Source organism: Hyla sarda, chromosome 4, assembly GCF_029499605.1.
Source record: "Hyla sarda isolate aHylSar1 chromosome 4, aHylSar1.hap1, whole genome shotgun sequence".
Classification (NCBI taxonomy): domain Eukaryota; kingdom Metazoa; phylum Chordata; class Amphibia; order Anura; family Hylidae; genus Hyla; species Hyla sarda.
Window position 1 is genome coordinate 27,458,859 of NC_079192.1, and position 24,510 is coordinate 27,483,368.

The following is a 24,510-nucleotide window of genomic DNA, read 5'->3' on the forward strand; positions in this document are numbered from 1 at the left end:
TGTATGTAGAGTAAGTATTATATGAAGTGTGTGTATGTAGAGTATGTATTATATGAAGGGTGTGTATGTAGAGTGTGTATTATATGAAGGGTGTGTATGTAGAGTATGTATTATATGAAGGGTATGTATGTAGAGTATGTATTATATGAAGGGTGTGTATGTAGAGTATGTATTATATGAAGGGTATGTATGTAGAGTATGTATTATATGAAGGGTGTGTATATATAGTATGTATTATATGAAGGGTGTGTATGTAGAGTATGTATTATATGAAGGGTGTGTATGTAGAGTATGTATTATATGAAGGGTGTGTATGTAGAGTAAGTATTATATGAAGGGTGTATATTTAGAGTATGTATTATATGAAGGGTATGTATGTAGAGTATGTATTATATGAAGGGTGTGTATATATAGTATGTATTATATGAAGGGTGTGTATGTAGAGTATGTATTATATGAAGGGTGTGTATGTAGAGTATGTATTATATGAAGGATGTGTATATATAGTATGTATTATATGAAGGGTGTGTATGTAGAGTAAGTATTATATGAAGAGTGTGTATGTAGAGTAAGTATTATATGAAGGGTGTATATGTAGAGTATGTATTATATGAAGGGTGTGTATGTAGAGTAAGTATTATATGAAGGGTGTGTATGTAGAGTAAGTATTATATGAAGGGTATGTATGTAGAGTATGTATTATATGAAGGGTGTGTATATATAGTATGTATTATATGAAGGGTGTGTATGTAGAGTATGTATTATATGAAGGGTGTGTATGTAGAGTATGTATTATATGAAGGGTGTCTATGTAGAGTAAGTATTATATGAAGGATGTGTATGTAGAGTAAGTATTATATGAAGGGTGTGTATGTAGAGTAAGTATTATATGAAGGGTGTGTATGTAGAGTATGTATTATATGAATGGTGTATATGCAGAGTAGGCACTTACTAGTACTATATGTAGAGTAGGCACCTACTACTACTATATATATAGCGGTATTTTTAAATAAAGTTTGCCCAAGTTATTCCAAATAAATTGAGGCCCCGTTCCTTATAACTCCCCCATCGCAGTGACCATGTGTTCTCCGTCCGGGCCTGCAGGTGTGTGTGATTATCACAGCTATCGCCCCCCCTGTTTCCTGCAGGCGGTCATTCTCTGTGCATTAAATCTCCATGAGAAAGGGAGGGGTATCCAGTAGCTGTATGCAGGGGAGGGGGAGCGTACAGGTCTGGGATGAATGTGAGGCCTGGGCCGACCTGACCGCCCTTCCCCCATCCACCCAATGTTTGTTTTTCTTCTTTATTCTCCCTTCTCACTTTCTCCTTAGCTCTGTCTTTTCCTTTCCCTTTCATGGCATCTCCTAATCTCTCTCTGTCCTTTGTCCCCTCTCTCCTGGGAGCCTTTGTGGAGCATCTGGCCAACTGGTGACTTCTTATCCAGTTCCCCTCCCAATATATCGATAGAGACCCCTCTGCTTTCTACCCTCTCCCCGGTGACACTGAATACATTCAGCGCATTAACAATGCATTCATTAAGAAGGGCTCAGTGGTTAAGCTCCCACAGGCCGCGCTTTTCTCTGTCGTAACCATGTGTTCCGGCTGTGATACAATGTAGCTACACATACTGAGAGACGGATAGATATCCGCACCCAACCAGGCCTAGGAACCCTGTTCAAACTTCAGGGGATGAGCCAGACTATCATTAGACTTTCATTTGCGGTGGAAAAAGTCTAGAATCATGCAATAATGCATGCCGTCAAGAGCACCGTACCACCTACCCCTACGTACGTTTCGCTATGGCTTCCTCAGGGGGCGTGGTTCACGCCCCCTGAGGAAGCCATAGCAAAACGTACGTAGGGGTAGGTGGTACGGTGCTCTTGACGGCATGCATTACTTTGTCTTATTAAAAACAAAAACATTTTGCCAAAATGAACTTGAGTAAGCCAAAATCACACATACTGAGAGATGGATAGATATCCGCTCCCAACCAGGCCTAGGAACCCTGTTGCAACTTCAGGGGATGAGCCAGACTATTATTAGACTTTCATTTGCGGTGGAAAAAGTCTAGAATCCTGCAATAATGCATGCCGTCAAGAGCACCGTACCACCTACCCCTACGTACGTTTCCCTATGGCTTCCTCAGGGGGCGTGGTTCACGCCCCCTGAGGAAGCCATAGCGAAACGTACGTAGGGGTAGGTGGTACGGTGCTCTTGACAGCATGCATTACTTTGTCTTATTCTTAATATGGGCCTATCAGTTCATATTAAGTCCTTTTTTGACTCCTCTATTTGCTGCTATAGTCTGGCCTTTTTACGGTATTGTCATCGCATTTATTACTATGTCATACTTGTTCCTGATATGCACTTTGTCAACATCTGTGATATAATTGTATGTACCCTTGTAGCACGTGCCTCCTTTCTGGTGCACCTGTGTACTCTCTGTGCCACATTCTCTCTATGATTACATTAATGTATGTTTTTAATTACTTTTGTGGTTCATAAAGAATTAATTTATTTACTTAAAGGGGTATTCCAGAAAAAAAAATTTTATATATCAACTGGCTCCAGAAAGTTAAAGTGGTTATCCAGGAAAAAAAATTTTTTTTTTTTTATATATCAACTGGCTCCAGAAAATTAAACAGATTTGTAAATTACTATTATTAAAAAAAAATCTTAATCCTTTCAGTACTTCTGAGCTTCTGAAGTTAAGGTTGTTCTTTTCTGTCTAAGTCCTCTCTGATGACACGTGTCTCGGGAACCGCCCAGTTTAGAAGAGGTTTGCTATGGGGATTTGCTTCCACGTGTCATCAGAGAGCACTTAGACAGAAAAGAACAACCTTAACTTCAGAAGCTCATAAGTACTGAAAGGATTAAGATTTTTTTTATAGAAGTAATTTACAAATCTGTTTAACTTTCTGGAGCCAGTACATATATATATATATATATATATATATATATATATATATATATAAATAAAGTTTTTTCCTGGATAACCCCTTTAAACAGATTTGTAAATTACGTCTATTAAAAAATCTTAATCCTTCCAATAATTATCAGCTGCTGAAGTTGAGTTGTTCTTTTCTGTCTGGCAACAGTGCTCTCTGCTGACATCTCTGCTTGTCTCAAGAACTGCACAGAGTAGAAGATGTTTGCTATGGGGATTTGCTTCTACTTCGGACAGTTCCTGAGACAGGTGTCATCAGAGAGCACTTAGACAGAAAAGAACAACTCAACTTCAGAAGCCCATAAGTACTGAAAGGATTAAGATTTTTTTAACAGAAGTAATTTACAAATCTGTTTAACTTTCTGGAGTCAAATGATTTATAAAAAAAAAAAAAAAAAAGGGATAACCCCTTTAATGGTGATTGGTGCTTTACTTTTGGTGTAATTATCCTAATTTGGGCCCAGTGACACATGCTCTTGGCCATTTCTATTATGGAGTAACCTTCCATTCCTTACCTCTCTTGTGAGAACTCGTTCTCGGTTTTGGGGAACTCCTATGGGATGTTGGTGACATCATCGGTCCAGGTGATACATGAGAAGCTTCCAGTCCTGTCTCCATAGGAAGGTAATGTAACTGTGGAGGCTCAGAGTCTCCCTTTAGTCTTTTAGCATTTAGAAACCCAGCTTGAAGTCTTTCCACACTCTCAGGAAGGCGAAACGCAAAAGGGTGGAGGGCACTGTAACCCAAAACTCCTACACCTCCGCGGTCTAGACGTGGAGGTCCGTATTGGTGAGAAAGGGAAAGGAGCTGAGGGGCGCAGGCAGAATTCAAGTGTTCTTGTGGTGGGTATAGTAGAGGGTAGGCCGGGCTTAGGTAAGTCATCTGTGGTGGTTTGTCCATACCAAGTGGCACTGTATAGAGGGGCGGCTGTTGTGCCATGCCAAGTGGACCATCTGCAGAGGTGGCCATCACCAAGAGGGCTTGAGAGGTAAGTTGGTTAATCAAGCCTGGGGTGCTCTCCATTGTAAAACACATAAGAATGCTGGGAAAAGAAAGAAAAAAAATAAGATTAATTTCACAGATGATAATCCCCAAATACGTCAAATCTTAAATTTCCAGATGGTCACAGTGTTCACGTAACACGAGAAAACCTCAAATGCCTCTTTAAAGGAGGCTTCCATCCGTCACACTATTTTTGGTGGGCCTAACTGTACATGATTTTCATGGTTTGGCAGGTAATTTCGTAATAGTCAGGTCGGCACTTAGGTCTGTGGCGGTGGTGCACGAGGTGGGAGCAGTCCAGTATATGGAATAAGAAATCCAGCACTCACCGGTAATGCTAAATCATGTGGATTTACTGATCCATAGTAGAAATGGTTACATGAAGGACGCGTTTCGGCATTCATAGTTTCATATATATCGGTGAGCGCAGGGTTTCTTATTCCATGGTTTGGCAGGTGAGATAACCAATGAAGAAACTATGAATGCCGAAATATATGAAACTATGAATGCCGAAACGCGTCCTTCATGCAACCATTTCCACCATGGATCAATAAATCCACATGATTTAGCATTACCGGTGAGTGCTGGATTTCTTATTCCATATACTGGACTGCTCCCACCTCATGCACCACCGCCACAGACCTAAGTGCCGACCTGACTATTAGGAAGGAGATATGGCGAAACGCGTCCTTCATGCAACCATTTCCACCATGGATCAATAAATCCACATGATTTAGCATTACCGGTGAGTGCTGGATTTCTTATTCCATATACTGGACTGCTCCCACCTCATGCACCACCGCCACAGACCTAAGTGCCGACCTGACTATTAGGAAGGAGATATGGCGAAACGCGTCCTTCATGTAACCATTTCTACCATGGATCAATAAATCCACATGATTTAGCACTATCGGTGAGTGCTGGGTTTCTTGTTCCATGGTTTGGCAGGTGAGGTAACCAATGAAGAAACTAAGAACAAGTCGGCTCCACAAGGCCCAATGAAGACATTGTGGCCAACACTAGAGCAGATTATGGTTCCCACAGGACCCCCTACCACCCCAACAATAGAAACCAACTTGGAACATCTTCAATCAAGACATCTTTTCTAGGTCTGATATTTGTAATCCTAACTATTGGACTCATGAGTTTCCACAGGACCACCTACCATCCCAACAGTGGACACCAACCTGGAAACATCTCAAATCAAAAGACTTTTCTATGGCATTAAAGGGGTATTCCCTGAAAAAAACATTTTTTCTTTTTTCATATCAATTGGCTCCAGAAAGTTAAACAGATTTGTAAATTACTTCTATAAAAAACTCTTAATCCTTCCAGTATATATTAGCTGCTGAAGTGGAGTTGTTCTTTCCTGTCTGACAACAGTGCTCTCTGCTGACATCTCTGAACTGTCCAGACCAGGATAGGTTTGCTATGGGGATTTGCTGTCAGCAGAGAGCAATATTGTTGGACAGAAAAGAACAACTAAACTTCAGCAGCTGATAAGTACTGGAAGGATTAAGATTTTCTTGAGCCACTTGATGTGGAATTTTTTTTTTTTTATTGGAATACCCCTTTAAGTCTGTAGTCCCTGCAATTACACCCAAAAGTATTCCAGGGCACCCTACCATTCCAATAATGTACATCTCCCAGGCCCCTCCCATTCCAATAGCGCACATCAACTTGAGAACTCTCTAAATTGAGAGACAATTCTGGAGCATGATGTTTGTAGTCTCACTAACCTAATCCATGGAAGTCTCAACCAAACCTTATACATAATGCTTGTTTCCACCTCCACCTTCATGTTAATTTTTGAGGGAATTTAGGTAGGAACTGGTTATTTTGGGTCCTACTACATCATGTCTATGGTGTCCAAATCAGAACCTACTCTAAATTATTACAAAATAGGGAATTTATTTCTTGCTATGTAAGAAAGAAGACCAGAACTTCTTGTTAAGAAACATTTACAAACATCTCTCTCTTTTTTTTTTTTTTTTTTTTAAATCAACTGGTGCCAGAAAAAAATCTTAATCCTTCCAGTACTTATCAGCTGCTGGATACTACAGAGGAAGTTCTTTTTTATTTTTTTTTTATTTCCTTTTAGTGTGACCACAGTGCTCTCTGCTGACACCTCTGTCCATGTCAGGAACTGTGCAGAGCAGGATAGGTTTGCTATGGGGATTTACTCCTGCTCTGGACAAAGGTGTCAGCATAGAACACTGTGGTCAGACAGAAAGGAAATTCAAAAAGAAAAGAACTTCCTGTGGAACATAGAGCAGCTGATAAGTAATGGAAGGGTTAAGAATTTTAAACAGAAGTAATTTACAAATCTGTTTATCTTTCTGGCACCAGTTGATTTAAAATAAATAAATAAAAATAAAAATGTTTTCCAGCGAAGTACCCATTTATTTACCTAGGAATTTTTCCCCTGATGAGAAACTTCTACAAAGAAACAATTGGGGAGATTTATCAAAACCTGTGCAGAGGAAAAGTTGACCAGTTGCCCATAGCAACCAATCAGATCGCAACTTTCATTCTTAACAACCTTAAAGGGGTTACTCTGCTGCACACATCTTATCCCCTATCCAAAGGACCCCGCGATGTCCGGGCTGGAACCCATATTATTCTGGGTACAGAGCGTACTCCGCTCCATGCTCGATGTATGGCGATGGAGGCCACTATGCCGCCTCCATTCATGTCTATGGGGGCAGATGTGACGGCTCTGTACTAGACATGCCCATTCATGTCTATGGGAGGGGGCGTGGTGTGATGTCACAAAATGCGGAAGCTGCAAGCTGTTTCGGACGCCACAGCTGCCGGCGCGGAGATTTTGGGGGTCCCCAGCGGCGGGACCCCCGCGATGTAACATCTTATCCCCTATCCTTAGGGCATAAGATGTGTGCAGCGGAGAACCCTGATTGGTTGCTATCTGATTGGTTGCTATGGGCAACTGGTCAACTTTTCCTCTGCACAGGCTTTGATAAATCTCCCCCATTGTTTCTATGAACTATTGAAAGTAAAAGGCATTGTATCTGAGGTTCGCTTTGTTGCATCATGGATTGCACATGTACCTGTACAGACGATACCACATTTCCATGTATTTCACCCCAGTATATCGTTATGATGACAACCTTGCACTAATATATGTAGTGAAACCTGGTGATGAAGAGTCAGCGATCTCCGGTGGAAGATGAGGTCATGGTGCTGAGAGTGAAAGCTGCTTCACGGAGCAAGACAAGATGCACCGCAAGCCTGAATCATAGGGACAGGGAGGGAAATTCATCAAAAACTGTGCAGAGGAAATGTTGACCAGTTGCCCATAGCAACCAATCAGATCGCTTCTTTCATTTTTTTAAATGCCTCTGAAAAATGAAAGAAGCAACCCGATTGGTTGCTATGGGCAACTGGTGAACTTTTCCTGAGCACAGGTCTTGATGAATCTCCCTTATGGTGTAGCTTAGCTGGCGTATCTAAGCCTGTCATGTAACAGACTGTCAGTTGATCTGGTGTATCTGAGCATATCATGTGTGATACTGTAGAGCTGTGTATTGAAGTCTATCATGTAATATAATGTCAGATCTGCTGGTGTATCTAAGACTATCGCGTGTGATTTGGTCCCATGTTCTTTGTATAACTCATCCTATTGTGTATGATACCGATACTGTATGTTGGGCAGGTACACCTCAGCCTATTTGAATGACTAAGAGCGCATTCAGCGCTTGAAACGCGTTACTTGTATCCTCCTTGTCTTATGGATTAAAATCTTTTTATCTGCACCAGCTGGATCCATCTCTCTTTGTTCCTCTGATTAGCTGGTGCCGTCCAGCACCTGGATCCGTGCTCTGCTGTCCAAGGCGGGGTGAGCTGGTCTTCATCTTACCTGCACCTCAGCCTATTATATAGAAACATAGAATGTGTCGGCAGATAAGAACCATTTGGCCCATCTAGTCTGCCCAATAATCTGAATCCTATCAATAGTCCCTATCCCTATCTTATATGAAGGATAGCCTCATGCTTATCCCTATCTCATATGAAGGATAGCCTTATGCTTATCCCATGCATGTTTAAACTCCACTGTATTTGCTGCGACCACTTCTGCAGAAAGGCTATTCCATGCATCCACTACTCTCTCAGTAAAGTAATACTTCCTGATATTACTGCAGAAACCTTTGCCCCTCTAATTTAAAAATGATGTCCTCTTGTGTTGTTTTTCTCCTTTTATTTATCTTTTCCTCCTTTACCGTGTTGATTCCCTTTAAGTATATAAAAGTCTCTATCATATCCCCTCTGTCTCCTCTTTATTCTATACATGTTAAGGTCCTTTAACCTTTCCTGGTAAGTTTTATCCTGCAATCCATGTACTAGTTTAGTATCTTCTCTGAACTCTCTTTACAGTATCTATATCCTTCTGGAGATACGGCCTCCAGTACTGCGCACAATACTCCAAGTGAGGTCTCACCAGTGTTCTGTACAGCCGCATGAGCACTTCTCTCTCTACAGCTTATACCTCTCCCTATACATCCTTGAGCACTTTTCTCTTTCTACTGCTTATACCTCTCCCTATACATCCAAGCACTCTGCTAGCGTTTCCTGCTGCTCTATTACATTGTCTTCCTACCTTTAAGTCTTCTAAAATAATTACTCCTATATCCCTTTCCTCAGATACTGAGGTCAGGACTGTGTCAATTTTGGTTGGTCCCAGGACAGATCCCTGAGGTCCCCTCTGGTTACAAGACCTCGCTCTGAATATTCTCCATTGACTACAACCCTCTGTTGTCTGTCATTCAGCCGCTGCCTAATCCACTCAACAATATGGGAGTCCAAGCTCAATGACTGTAGTTTATTGATAAGTCTTCTATGTGGGACAGTGTCAAAAGCCTTACTAAAATCTAGATATGCGATGTCTACTGCCCCTCCGCCATCTATTATTTTAGTCACCCAGTCAAAAAAATCAACAAGATTTGTTTGACATGATCTCCCTGAAGTAAACCCATGTTGTTTTTCATCTTGCAATCCATGGCATTTTAGATGTTCTACAATCCTATCCTTTAGTAGGGTTTCCATTAATTTCCCCACTATTGATGTCAGACTTACTGGCCTATAGTTGCTTGATTCCTCCCTACTACCTTTCTTGTGAATGGGCATGACATTTGCTAATTTCCAGTGCTTGTTACCAGTGATTGGTTAAATAAATCTGTTAATGATTTTGTTAGCTCTTCACTAAGCTCCTTTAATAATTTTGGGTGTATCTTATCAGGCCCCTGTGACTTATTTGTCTTCATTTTAGACAGCAAACGTAGAACCTCTTCTTCTGTAAAGACACATGCATCAAAAGATTCATTAGTCTTCCTCCCTAATTGAGGTCCTTTCCCTTCATTTTCTTCTGTAAAAACTGAACAGAAGTAGTCACTGAGGCAGTAGGCTAGCTCTTTATTCTCTTCTACACACCTTCCTTCCTTTGTTTTTAATTTAGTTATTCCTTGTTTTAATTTCCTTTTTTCTTTTATATATCTGAAGAATGTTTTATCCCCTTTTTTCACAGACTAGTTTTTCTTCTGCCTCCTAGCTTTTTGTTTTTAATGATTTTGGCCACTTCTGCTGAGTACCACAGTGGTCTCTTCCTTTTTCTGCTTTTACTGACAAGTCTAATGCAATTTTCTGTCCCCTTCAATAATGCATCTTTTCATGGGGTACTCTGGCCCTGAGACATCTTATCCCACTGCGGGGATCCTGCCGCTGGGGACCCCCACAATCTTGTGTTTGCCACCCACCTGTTTGAGCTGCATGCCGCGGTGCCAGCTCACAAACAGCCGGGTGGCGACCACGGGGCCGGAGTATCGTGACATCACAACTCCGCCCCGTGTGACGTCACCCCCGCCCGCGCTATGCAAGTCTACGGGAGGCCGTCTGCCCCCTCCCATAGACTTGCATAGCGGGGGCGGGGGGTGACCCCAAGATTGCGGGAGAACCCCTTTAAGTAGTCCCATTTCTCCATGTAATCAATTCCTGTCTGATAGGAACTCATTCAGGATTATTCTCATTTTCTAAAAGTCTGTTTTTCTAAAATCTAAAACTTTTGTTTTTGTGTGGTGTGACTCCTTCACTGTTCTTATATTAAACCACACTGACTGGTGATCACTAGATCCCAAGTTTTTGCCTACATTAACATCATATACCAAATCCCCATTTGTGAATACCAAACCCAAAATGGCTCCTCAGCCACTTGTTGTAAAGATAATCCCAGTAGGGAATTTAGAATATCTGTACTCCTGGCAGAACTTGCTATTTTGGTTTTCCAGTTTATATCCGGAAGATTGAAGTCTCCCATAATGATAACTTCTCCTTTCATTGTCATTTTAGCTATTTCTTCAACTAGTAGATCATCCAATTCTTTAACTTGGCCAGGTGTTCTATATATCACACCTACACGAGTTACTGCATGATTACCAAACTACAATGTAACCCAAACTGACTCTATGTTTGCCTCACTAACTTGTATTAGGTTAAATTTAAGCTATCTTTCACGTATAGGGCCACTCCTCCTCCTTTCTTGCCTTCTCTGTCTCTTCTGTATAAAGAATACCCTGGTATGGATATGTCCCAGTCATTACTTTCATTAAACCATGTCTCAGTAACAGCCACTAAATCTACATCCTCAGATGCCATTATTGACCCAAGTTCATTCATTTTATTACCTAAACAGTGAGCATTTGTAGACAGGACTCTGAGCTTGTCATTTCTTAATCTCTGTGCTACTGACATGTTCTGGCATTGTTTCGGGGGCATTGGACTCATTTTCACTCTAATGCCTAGTTTAAATACTCATTGGCAAATTCTTGAAATTGTTCACTGAGTACATTTGTTCCTTTGAGAGAAATATGCAAACCATCTTTTTTGTACAGTTCCTTTCTATTCCAAGTAGAGCTATCATGAGACACAAAGCCAAATCCTTGCTCTTGACACCATTTACTAAACCATAAGTTGAACACCTTAATGCACCTCTGCCTATCATTCTGAATGTTATGCACAGGCAGAACTTCAGAAAATGAAACAGTGGATGCAAAATCCTGTTCATCATTACCAAGTGTGATAAAAGTTTCCTACACCTCTGAAACTTCATTGTAAGCCAGGTTATTTGTCCCTAGATGGACAAGAACATTCATTTCCCCTTCCTGCTTTGCTTGTTTAATAATATTAAGAATATGTCTTCTATCCCTTCTAGCAGTAGCACCCAGGAGACATCTCACAAAACTATTTTCCTTAAGCTCCACACTTCTTATGATTGAATCACCTAGCTACAGCTGCTTCCTTTCAGACTTCATTTTATCTTTTTTGTCCTTGGCTGCAGTCTTGCATACATTAGACATAGGAGCCTGTCATGTCGTATGTGTGCTCCTGTTATCTAACTTATCTGTATGTAAGCCTGTCATGTCTTATTATGTCTATTAAGCCCTTGTATCTAAGCCATATGTGTTACATTTGTTTAGCTGGTGTATTTAAGCCTATCATGTGTGATACTGTGTGCTAAGCTGTGTATCAAAGCTTATCAGGTATGATACTGTATGCTAAGACAATCTTATTTGATACTCTCTCCTGTATATTTCTGAGCTTATGTATCTAAGCCTATCATAAGTGATACTATATGCTGAGCTGGTTTAGCTCTGTCTATCATGTTAAATATTGATTGCCGAGCCAATGTATCTAATCCCATCCCATATTATACTGCCTGCTGTGCTTTAAAGGGGTACTCAGGCCCTAAGACATCTTATCCCCTATCCAAAGGATAGGGCATAAGATGTCTGATTGTGGGGGTCCCGCCGCTGAGGACCACCGCAATCTCTCATGCAGCACCCATCCTTTGGATAGGGGATAAGATGTCTTAGGGCCAGAGTACCCCTTTAAAGCCTACCATGTGTCTGATGAACTGCAATAAATATGCTTATCATATATGATACTCTCTGCTGAGCTGGGATATCTAAGCTTTTCATATGTGATACTGTCTGCTGTGCTGTGATATCTAAGCTTATTATATATGATACACTCTGCTGAGCTGGAATATCTTAGTTTATCATATATAATATTGTCTGCTGAGCTGACTGGGGTATCTAAGCTTATCATATATGATACTCTCTGCTGAGCTGGGATAGCTAAGTTTATCCAATGAAAAACTGTAAGCTGAGCTGGGATATCTAAGCTTAACATATATGATACTCTCTGCTGAGCTAGAATATCTACGGCTATTGTGTATGATATTGTTTGCTGAGATGGGATATCTATTGTGTATGATACTGTCTGCTGAGATGGGATATCTGTGGCTATTGTGTATAATACTGTCTTCTGAGCTGACTGGGACATCTATGCTTATCATTTATGATACTCTCTGCTGAGCTGGGATAGCTAAGTATATCCAATGAAAAACTGTCAGCTGAGCTGGGATATCTAAACTTAACATATACGATACTCTCTGCTGAGCTAGAATATCTACGGCTATTGTGTATGATACTGTCTGCTGAGATGGGATATCTGTGGCTATTGTGTATAATACTGTTTGCTGAGCTAGGTTATCAAAGCTTATCATATATGATATTCTCTGCTGAGCTGGGGTATCTGTACCTATTGTGTATGATACTGTCTGCTGAGCTGGGATATCTGTGCCTATTGTGTATGATACTGTCTGCTGAGCTGGGATATCTAGGCTTATCATATATGATACTTTCTGTTGAGCTAGGATTTCTGTGGCTATTGTGTGTGATACTATTTGCTGAGTTGGGATATTTGCAACTATTTTGTATGATGCTGTCTGCTGAGCTGGGATATTTATGACTATTTGTATGATACTCTGCTGAGCTGGGATATTTATCATTATTTTTGGTATGATACTATCTGCTGAGTTGGTATATTAATGACTATTTTGTATGATACTGTCTGCTGAGCTGAGATATTTATGATTATTCTGTATGATACTGTCTGCTGAGCTAAAATATTTATGACTATTTGTATGATACTCTGTTGAGCTGGGATATTTATGACTATTTTGTATGATACTTTCTGCTGAGCTGAGATATTTATGACTATTTTGTATGATACTCTCTGCTGAGCTGGGATATTTATGACTATTTTGTATGATATTCTCTGCTGAGCTGGGATATTTATGACTATTTTGTATGATACTCTCTTCTGAGCAGGGATATCTACGGCTATTGAGTGTGACACCTGATGCTTTGTTCCAAGCCCAGTATGTATGATACCATCGCAGAAGACCAGATGGCATTACTCCCATCATGTAATGTTAATGAATTTCCTCTTAATCATGTAACACTACCGTTCTTTAATCTTCTACACATCTAGATTATGATTATTACAAAACTGCATCTGTGACTCAATAAAATAAAGGAACAATCACTGCTCAGAAATTATTTTTCTTAGAAACCTTACTATTTCCATACTTCCTTCATTAGACCAGCAACACCCTTATTTCTTATGATTTCACAACTTGTATATTAAATAATCACAGTATATATATATATATATATATATATATATATATATATATATATATATATGCATTTTTTTCTGTCCTAATAACTTTTGATAAATCTGAATATTGCCTTAAATCTGTAAAATACCATAATAATTCTTTCACACACCCTTGGTTATATTTCTAAAACAAAGAAATAAAAATGCATCCCTCCTTTGGGGCCTAGGTGAACTTCAGATAAATTGGTAAATCTATAGAACTAATTTGAAATTTTTAATAGATCTAGAACAATTTTAAAATTATGCATCAAGTATTACAAAATACATTTCTAAATTAGAAATGTTAAAATTACAAAGTACAATTTTAGAAACATGTTTAGAAAAATCTATGTATTTAGATTTTCTTTAAAAAAAATGTAACTTTTTTATGTTTAATTTTAATGGTGTATTCAATCAAATAAAGTGGAGGCATGTTGCCAGGATGCAGTATGGGATCATTTTAAGATCGATGAGATCCAATTTCTGGGACCCCTACTGATCCTGACAAAAAAGGGACCACAATAACCCTGATCGATTAAAACAATTTAAATAGAAATAAAATTTTTGTATTTATTTTAATGTATAAATCAAGTATTTGGAAAAAAGTTATCCTACAGGTAATTTAGAAACATACTGATATATATAATATAATATAATTTTTTTAAAATAATATGTAGATTAAATAAAAATGTTATTCATAATAGAGAAATTAACAATATCGAAAATGTAAAAAATATACTACATCAATTATTTATCTAAAAAATTATTACACTTTTAAATTATTATGTGTATAAATGTGTATAAAAAAAATTAGGATGAACTACCTTTAGGAATTTATAAATATTTTATTGTACATTAAGGTAAAGGTTTGAAGGTAGAGGGATGCATATACTGATCAAAATGCATAACAAAATATACAAAAAACATTTATATATGATATGTTATCATATTAATAAACTAGAAACTAATAAGAATTTGAAAATGCTGGAAACCTGTAGAATGATTTGGAATTGTTCCAATAAGAGGACAATAGGATTTCCCAAATTTACATCTGCTGACCTCAACAAATCTTAGGAAAAATCACTGAATTGGAGAATTTACTGAACCGTTGACTAAACACAGAAGAACAGTGACGTAAATCACATAAAACATCACAAATAGGTTGCACAATAGTTTAACAGTTAGGAAAAAAAATCTTTTTACAGACATTAATATTTTTAAAGTAGAGAAAAGATTTAAAATTTATAGCACAATTTAAATGAACAAATGGAATGATGAAAAAATCTAAGAAAAAAATTATTTCACTAACTGTATTGGTGTATCTATCCTAAAGCATAGATACATAGATAGGAGATAGATAGATAGATAGATAGATAGATAGGTAATAGAAAAAAAATGGGATGGTCCTCTAACCAAGGGTCCAGGATCTGCGTGCACCCTCCTACGGTTTTTACGGACTTTGGTTGTGCTTTTCTTCTACTTCTGCTAGATAAATAGATAGATAGATAGATAGATAAGTATGAAATAGATATATTTGAGATAGATAGATATAAGATAGATAGATAGATAAATATAGGATAGATAGATAGATAGATAAGTATGAGATATAAAGATAGATAGATAGATAAATAGATAAATACATAGATAAATAAATAGTTAAATAGATAGATAGATAGATAGATGGATATATAGACTTTGTTGTACAAACGTAGAGATAGTGAAGTATCAGAAAGAGACTATAATCATAAAATCACTGTAAAAGATCATCGCTATAAGAAAACCAGCCATGATATAGACCAGATTTTTTTAAGACAGACTTTTGTTTGCTCTCCTTCCTATGTATATCCACCTTCCACTATGAGGGACCATCCCAATACGGAACCATTTTTGTTGCAGTTTTGGGTCGTCATCCCGAAAATAATTCAAGATAAATAAATAGATATGAGGTAGATGATAAATATTTTTTTTAGATTAAAAAATCAACCTTGAACTCGATAGGAGCACAACAATGTATAGTCAGTATCTCTATCCAACACTCACCACCACAGCTCCAACTCCGTCTCTTGGACCTTCTAAGATACTTCTGATGGACTCTTGAGATCTATTAACAATCTTTTGGGGGACACATGGTGCAGTCTTGGAATCTTCCTTCCCTTTAGTGATGACTACTCCTGTTCTGGTCTTTGCTCCTGTTCCAGTCTGTGGTAGCACTTTGTGGTGACTCTTGTGGTCATCTGTAGGGCTGGTTCTGCTCCTTGTGTCCTCTTTTTTTTTTTCTCCCTGGGACATTAAGATCCCATCACGTGTGCCCTCCCTGCCCCTCCTTAGCCCTTTCCCGGGCCATTTGCATCTCTATGACACCTGCTTCCTGCCTCTGTGAAGCCTTTCACCCCTCAGAAGGGTCGCTGACAAATTATCAGCATTAATTCATTGCTCACTTAACAAAGAATTTAACGGCTCAGGCACCAGGGGACCACACTCACAGAAGGGCCCGCACAGGATCACCCCCAGGGGGCACACATTTCACTTGGCTCATATTGCTTATAACAAAACATGATGGACAAAGTGGCCATTCATGATCCCGATTACTGGTAAATCTTCAAGGCTGATCTATCTATCTATCTATCTATCTATCTATCTCTCTCTCTCTCTCTCATATCTATCTATCTAGCTATCTATCTCATATCTATCTATCTTATCTATATATCTTATCTATCTATCTATCTTATATCTATATCTTATCTATCTATCTATCTATCTATCTCTCTCATATCTATCTCTCTCATATCTATCTATCTAGCTATCTATCTCATATCTATCTATCTATCTATCTATCTTATATAGATATATCTTATCTATCTATCTATCTATCTATCTATCTCATATCTATCTATCTATCTCATATCTATCTATCTCATATCTATCTCATATCTATCTATCTATCTATCTCATATCTATCTATCTCATATCTATCTATCTATCTATCTATCTATCTATCTATCCATCTCATATCTATCTATCTATCTATCTAAAGTGGGGCAAAAAAGTATTTAGTCAGCCACCAATTGTGCAAGTTCTCCCACTTAAAAAGATGAGAGAGGCTGTAATTTTCCATAAATCCATAAAATCACATTGTCTGATTTTTAAAGAATTTATTTGCAAATTATGGTGGAAAATAAATATTTTGTCACCTACAAACAAGCAAGATTTCTGTCTCTCACAGACATGTAACTTATTCTTTAACCCCTTAATGACCACGGATGTATATTTACTCCCGTGACCATCTCCCGTAGTGAAGCTTCATATCTGCTGGGTCTTGGTTGGGTTACTATCAGTAACCAGGACCCACGGCTAATACCGGACATCACTGATCGGGCAGATGTCCAGTATTAACCCTTTAGTGTCTAAAACTGGAGATATCAATGCCAGTTAGCTCAGCGGAGCTATTCGGGACCGCCGCGGTGGAATCGCAGTGTTCCGAACAGCTGAGAGGACAACGGGAAATGCCTTACCTTGCTCCATGCTGTCTGGTCATCGTTTGATTGCTCAAAGCCTGAGATCCAGGCTGGAGCAATCAAGCGCCGATTACACTGATCAATACTATGCTATGGCATAGCATTTTTCAGTGTATGCAATCAAAGAATTGAGAGTAATGGTTCCCTCTGGGTGCTAAAAATGTGTAATACTAGTAAAAAAAAGGGACTAAATGTGATTTAACCCCTTACTAAACAAAAGTTTGAATCACCCCCCTTTTCCTATAAAAAAAAGTAAATAAACATATGTGGTATAGCCGCGTGCGTAAATGTCTAAACTATAAAAATATAATGTTAATTAAACCCCACGGTCAATGGTGTACATGTAAAAGAAATTCAAAATTGCGTATTTTTGGTCACTTTGTATACCCTTAAAAATGTATAAAAAGTGAACAAAAAGTCCTATCAAAACAATCATGGTACCGATAAAAACTTAAGATCACGGCTCAAAAAATGAGCCCTCATGCCACCCCATATCCAGAAAAATTAAAAAAGTTATAGGTGTCAGAAGAGGACAATTTTAAACATACAAATTTTGGTGCATGTAGTTATAATTTTTTAAAAGTAGTAAAATAAAGAAAAACCTATATAAAACGGGTATCATTGTAACCGTATGGACCTACAGAATAAATATATAGTTTCATTTTTACTGAAAAATCGGAAGCCCCTAAAATTACAAAATGGCATTTTTTTCCAATTTTGCCCCACAAATATATACATTTTTTGGGTTCTCTGTAAATTTTGTGGTAAAATGATTTAAGTCATTACAAAGTACAATGGGAGGCGCAAAAAAAAATAAATAGCCCTCATATGAGTCTGTAGGTGCAAAATTTATATTGTTATGATTTTTACAATGTGATGAGAAAAATCGAAAGTGCAAAAATGGAAAAACACGTGGTCCTTAAGTGGTTAAGAGTCTCCTCTGTCTTTCACTCATTACCTGTATTAATGGCACCTGTTTGAACTTGTAATCAGTATAAAAGCCACCTGTCCACAACCTCAAACATTCACACTCCAAACTCCACTATGGCCAAGACCAAAGAGCTGTCGAAGGACACCAGAAACAAAATTGTACACCTGCACCAGGCTGGGAAGACTGAATCTGCTATAGGCAAGCAGCTTGGTGTGAAGAAATCAACTGCAGGAGCAATTATTAGAAAATGGAAGACATAACAAGACCACTGATAATCTCCCTCGATCTCGGGCTGCACGCAAGATCTCACCCCATGGTGTCAAAATTATCACAAGAATGGTGAGCAAAAATCCCAGAACCACACGGGGGGGTGTACCTAGTGAATGACCTGCAGAGAGCTGAGACCAAAGTAACAAAGGCTACCATCAGTAACACACTACGCTGCAAGGGACTCAAATCATGCAGTGCCAGACGTGTCCCCCATCTGATGATTGCTAGAGAGGATTTGGATGATCCAGGAGAGTTTTGTGAGAATGTCATACGGTCAGATGAAACTAAAGTAGAACTTTTTGGTAAAAACTCAACTTGTCGCATTTGAAGGAGAAAGAATGCTGAGTTGCATCCAAAGAACACCATGCCTACTGTGAAGCTTGGGGGTGGAAACATCATGCTTTGGGTTTTTTTTTCTGCCAAGGGACCAGGACGACTGATCCATGTAAAGGAAAGAATGAATGGGGTCATGTAGCGTGAGATTTTGAGTGAAAATCTCCTTCCATCATAAAGGGCATTGAAGATTAAACATGGCTGGGTCATTCAGCATGACAATAATACCAAACACACTGCCCGAGCAACAAAGGAGTGGCTTCGGAAGAAGCATTTCAAGGTCCTGGAGTGGCCTAGCAAGTCTCCAAATCTCAACCCCATAGAAAACCTTTGGAGGGAGTTTAAAGCCTGTGTTGCCCAGCGACAGCCCCAAAACATCACTACTCTAGAGGAGATCTGCATGGAGGAATGGGCCAAAATACCAGCAACAGTGTGTGAAAACCTTGTGAAGACTTACAGAAAACGTTTGTCTTCTGTCACTGCCAACAAAGGGTATGTAACAAAGTACTGAGATGAACTGTTGTTATTGACCAAATACGTAAGGAATCTTCCCACTGCACACAAAATTGGTAAAAAAAATTCCAGTGTTTATTCCATTGCAAAAAACTGTGTCTCATTTAAACCAGCTCACGCAAACTTTTTCAAGCAGATGTAATCACTTCTTTGTAGATACATTGTAGTCACTTCTTTGTACACTGCATTAAAAATAGCTTTTAATAGAATTTGTGTATTTTGGGCAATAAAAATAACTAGGGATGAGCGAATCGAATCTGACGAATCGGAATTCATTATGAATTTAAGGAAAAATGTGATTTGTAACAAATGCGAATATCGCCACGATTCGATCATGCAAATTGCGTTATTAAATTCCATTTAGTGTGGTCCAGGCTCCAGGCATCTAAAATGGCAGATCCACATGTGAGGACATGGGGCAAGGAATTCTGGGAAGGCGGGAACAAGGGTCGGCGGGATGACCCTGAATTACATGCAGCATGCAGCCTATCAGCAGCCATATTGTGGCCAGTCACATCAGCGTTCTATTACAGAGAGAGAGGGAAAGACAGCAGTGTGTGTTGCACATAAAAGCATTTTTACAGCAGCAATTCACCTCCCAGTCACATCAGCGTTCTATTGCAGAGAGGGACAGAGAGCAGTGTGTTGCGCAGAAAAGCTTTTTTACAGCAGCGATTCAACTCAAGCCCAAATCCAGACTAGAAGTACTGATAGGGAAGGGAGTGAGATTGAGAGGGAAAGTGCAATTTTGGGTGTAGTACACAGTGACTGTGTATTGCAGCACTGGTGTGTACAACAACTGAAAAGCTAATAGTAGCCAGCCAGTTAGGGTGAGCAGAGCACTAAAAGCATATTGTCCTCTATTAAGTGTAATCTGTGCGTACATCTAAGTGGTGTAGCATTTTGCTCCTGTTAAAGTCTTTTAAGGACCTAGCTACTGTGAAAGGCCAGCCAAAAGTACACCTGCTGGTGTTGCAGACAAATACTGTTTTAAGCATACTGGAGCGCATTGTCCTTCCCTGATAAGTGCATACCACATATGTACATCTAAGTGGTGTACCATTTGGTTCCTGTTAAAGTCTTAGGGCCTAGATACTGTGAAAGGCCAGGCAAAAGCACACACCTGCTGGTGTTGTAGACAAACACTGTTTAAAGTGTAGTGGAGCTTATTGTCTATGTCAGACAGAGAAGTGGCAGAGGCCTAAATTCATCAGGCAGGAGTCGCAGCGAGAGGCCAGAGCTCCCGTTATAAGCTAACGGTCGTGTCTTGACAAGCAACCCGTCTGCTGCCATCGATTTGTTAACATCGTCATCCACTTCCTCACAAGTGACATCTAATACCCCTAGTCAACAGTCGGTGGGTTCCTCAGACACAACCCTGAGTTGGCATGGCCCGGGAGCAGTCCCTGTCCTCCCATTGCCTCTGTCCTATGTTGTTCCCTTGTTCCCTCCCCCACAGAAGTATCTTATGCTGTGGGTTCAGCTCCACTATTTAGTAAAGACAATCTAGAGGACAGTCAATAGCCAAAAAGTGGAGGAGACATCCGCCGCTTCCTCCACTAGGCGGGCAAGTAGTGATGAGGAGAGTAGCGTGAGAGGTTGTGTTGTGAGCGTTCAGGCTCCTGAAGCAGACACTGTTGAGGAACCTGAGGAGGACATCAGTGACGTGCAGACACTTGATGATGATGAAGCCGATTGCACTTGGGAGCCGGGTGCAGAAGGGGCTTCATCATCATCAGGAGAAGAGGGTTGCAGGTTGCCCGTGAGGCAGCAGCTGAGCCAGCAAGGTGGTAGCATGGTTGGCAGTCAGCATGGTGGCAGAAGTGGAAAGTCTGGAGCCAAACGCGGCAGCCTACCTTCCCGGGAGGTAGTGGAACAGGGGTTCCTGGAGTCGGCAGAAGTAGCAGTCAATCAGTGCGGACTATTATTGGGAAAATCAGCTACTTGGCGTTGTGGCAGTTTTTCATCAAGCATCCGGAGGATGTTGACGTGGCCACATGCAAGATGTGTCGGCAGAAGGTGAAGCGTGGCTAGGGTCCCAATGTTGGCACCATGGCCCTGCGTGAACATATGCAGTGTCACGATAAAGCGGCCTGGGAGAACCGTAGCTCCGATGTGGTGGACCAGCCTGCTGCATCACCCAGTTGCACTCTGCTCCCTGTTTTAGCCAGCCACCACCTCAGCCCAAGGGAGCTGTGTATCATGCCCATCTTCTTTCGCTCCAAATGCTCCTGCTCCTCCTACTTCAAGTCAATCATTCTGCCATCAATCCATCGGCGAAGCCATGTCCAAGACACAACAGTATGCACCCACTCATCCAATGGCGCTGAAGGTACTCCTGTCCAAGTTGCTGGTGCTGCCTTTTCAAGTGGAGGACTCTGCACCTTTCAGAGAACTGATGGCTTGTGCCGAGGCGAGGTGGAGAGTCCCAAGCCATCATTTCTTTGCGAAGAAGGCAGTACCAGCCCTGCACAATTTTGTGGAACAGAAGGTGGGCCAGTCCTTGAGCCTGTCGGTGTGCACCAATGTGCATAGCAGCGCCGACATGAGGCGCTGTAACTACGGTCAGGGACAATACATGTCCTTTATGGCCCACTGGGTAAATGTGGTTCCTGTACAGCCACAGCAGCAACTTGGAGAGGTAACACCGCTTCTGCCTCCATGCTCTAAGGCTGTTGCGACTTCTCATCGTCCACCGTGTCCTCAGCCTCCACTGCATGGACAAGTCTCAGTGCCCCTTCAGCATACCATGTGTGCAGGGCATGGCGGTGTTACGCTATTCTTCACAAGGTTTGCCTTGGCGAACGGTGTCACATTTGAGGAACTGTTAAAAGTCATTAATCAAGAAATCGAATCATGGCTTACTCCACGAAAACTGGAAATGGCAACCATGGTGACCGACAACGGGAAGAACATCTTGTCTGCGCTGCGACAAGGAAGCCTGAGACATGCGCCCTGCATGGCACACATGTTCAATCTGGTTGTCAAGTGGTTCCTGAAGTGTTCCCCTCACCTGCAAGACATCCTAACAATGGGAAGGAAACTTTGAATGCACTTCAGCCACTTGTACACCGTAAAGCATACCCTCCTTGAGCTGCAGCATCAGAACGGTATCCCCCAACATAGTCTGATTTGTGACGTTTCCACACGTTGGAATTCTACCCTCAATATGTTGGACCTACTATACGAACAGAGAAAAGCCATCACCGATTTCTTGTTGATCCAAGCGGATAGAGGGACTCCCCTGTGTAACTTCAATGTCAACCAGTGGCAGCTCATACGTGACGCCTGCTGTTTGCTCAGGCCCTTTGAGGAAGTCACATTATTAGTCAGTGACAAGGATTATGGGATGAACAACGTCATTCCACTGCTTCATTTACTACAACACGTGTTGGAAACAATGGCTGGTCAGGGCACTGGAGACGTGGTGCCTACATCTCGCGGCCACATGAGCCCTGTGGGGGCTGAACTGGAGGAGGAGATGGAGGGGCATAGTGGAGCACAGTTTAGGTTTCGCAAGATGGGCGGTTTTTCTAGTCATCTGACAGGAGAGGAGAAGCAGGAGCAGCTAGAGGAGCTAGAGGGTTATGAGGAAGGTGAGACAGAGGACTCAGACACACCGTGGCAGTATGCAGTGGAGATGGAGGCACTTACACAAATGGCACAATGTATGCTCACTTGCTTGCGTAGTGACTGCCGAATTGTCACCATTCGGCAGTGGGAGGACATCTGGGTCTCCACATTATTGGACCCTTACTACCGGCACAATATGGGAGCCTTTTTGACACCCACTGAGAGAGAGGACAAACTGACCTACTACGGAGGCATCCTACGTAGTCAGTTGGCTGATGCCGATCTGTACCATCGTCCATGCTCTCATAGGTCTGACTTGGGGGGCCCTCTGCACTCACATTCCACTGCCATGGCTGCATGGAACGGGAAGGGTGGCAGGAGCAGTACTAGCTCCATCAGCAGCAGCCTGAGTCTACAGTTGCTGATGAGTAGCTTTCTTCATCTGCATAATGAAGCAACTCATCATCAGCAGGTAGACTTGGAGCAGGACCTGAACCAGCAGGTGGTGGCATACCTTGACATGCCCATGCCATCACACCTTGAATATCCATTGAACTTCTGGGCAGCTAAACTTGATTTGTGGCGCAACTAGTAGAGTTTGCCCTGAAAAAGCTGTCCTGCCTGGCCAGTAGTGTGCCATCAAAGCGGGTGTTTAGTGTGGCGGGGCCATAGTAACCCCAAGGCGAAGTTGTCTGTTCATGAAAAATGTGGAGATGGTGCCACACCAACACTTCACAAATATGGATAGTGCAAAACATGTTTAAGGTGCTGCTCCCCAGTTACAGATATTTCTTGGCATCAGACCACAAGTATCTATTGAGGATATGCATTACGTAAAACAACTTTTCTTAGGATAAAAGATAAGTACCCCCAATTTTTGGGAAATCCAACAAAAAACACCATGTGACACCTACACCACAAAGTATTGATGTGATGCAAAGAACTCTAAAAGGTGGAAGGGAACAACGTATGGCCCATTGTAACCTGTGGGGGTAAAAACTTCCCCTGTAAGGCCCTACACTCGCATTATTAATTCCCTTCTTGGCAAGTGTTACTCGCCCTAAAATGGGCGGCCCCACACAGGAACCTCTCCCTATTTCCACTACAAACACTGCAATTTCACAGGGTTTTTAGGTGGAAATAGGGATTGTTTCCTGTGTGGGGCCGCCCTTTTAGGGCGAGTAACACTTGCCAAGAAGGGAATTAATGGGGCAAGAGTAGGGCCTTACAGGGGAAGTTTTTACCCCCAACTGCTACAATGGACAATATTTTGTTCCCTTCCACCTTTTCAAGGAAAGTGTTACTCGTCTTAAAAAGGGCGCCCCACACAGGAATCTCTCCCTATTTCCACCTAAAACCCAGGGGAATGGCAGTGTTTGCAGGTGGCAATTTTTTACCCCCACCGGTTACAATGAACCATACATTTTTCCCTTCCACCATTTAGAGGTCTTTGCATCACAGCAATCCTTGGTGGTGTAGGTGGCATATGGTGTATTTTGCACACCTTTCCTTTTGTTTGATTTAAAAAAAAACTTTGGGTACATTTTATCCTAAGAATATTATTAAAAGTTAAGTTTTATGTAATACATATCCTCACACTAACACTTTTACAAAAGAGACAGTTTTCTTCTGCCTAACTGCCTCAGCTACTATTCTGACCCTGCCACCCGCCTGATGCCACAAATCTGATGCCAAGTTCTCCTTTTTTTCACCCACCTTCGTCACTGGGTACTGGTATTGCCACCCACCGCACCACTCTGTCACCGGGTAACTTTCAGGACTCCCGATGCTGCTGCTGCTACCTCCAGGCTGTCTCATTCTGCCACCATATGTTCTCCTCATGCTGATGCCAGCTCCAGGCTGTCTCATTCTGCCACCAAATGTTCTCCTTATGCTGCTGCCATCACCAGGCT

General features: G+C 40.9%; 1 protein-coding gene across 7 annotated transcripts in view; it reads right to left on the bottom strand.

Moving 5' to 3' along the window:
- LOC130367659 (E3 ubiquitin-protein ligase Rnf220-like) overlaps nt 1-24,510 on the bottom strand; it is a 65,858-nt gene that overhangs the window by 24,495 nt on the left and 16,853 nt on the right. The window contains exons 1-2 of one of the 7 annotated variants that reach the window (XM_056570222.1): nt 15,503-15,600; nt 3,463-3,989 (exon numbers count right to left, since the gene is read on the bottom strand). In XM_056570222.1, coding sequence (XP_056426197.1) covers nt 3,463-3,982 — 520 coding nt within the window. In that variant the 5' untranslated portion in view covers nt 3,983-3,989; nt 15,503-15,600. Of the gene's footprint in view, nt 1-3,462; nt 3,990-6,359; nt 6,827-7,017; nt 7,260-7,679; nt 7,805-15,502; nt 15,601-24,510 lie in introns of those variants that run through there. The other 6 variants (XM_056570220.1, XM_056570218.1, XM_056570216.1 and 3 more) reach the window with 6 other exon arrangements.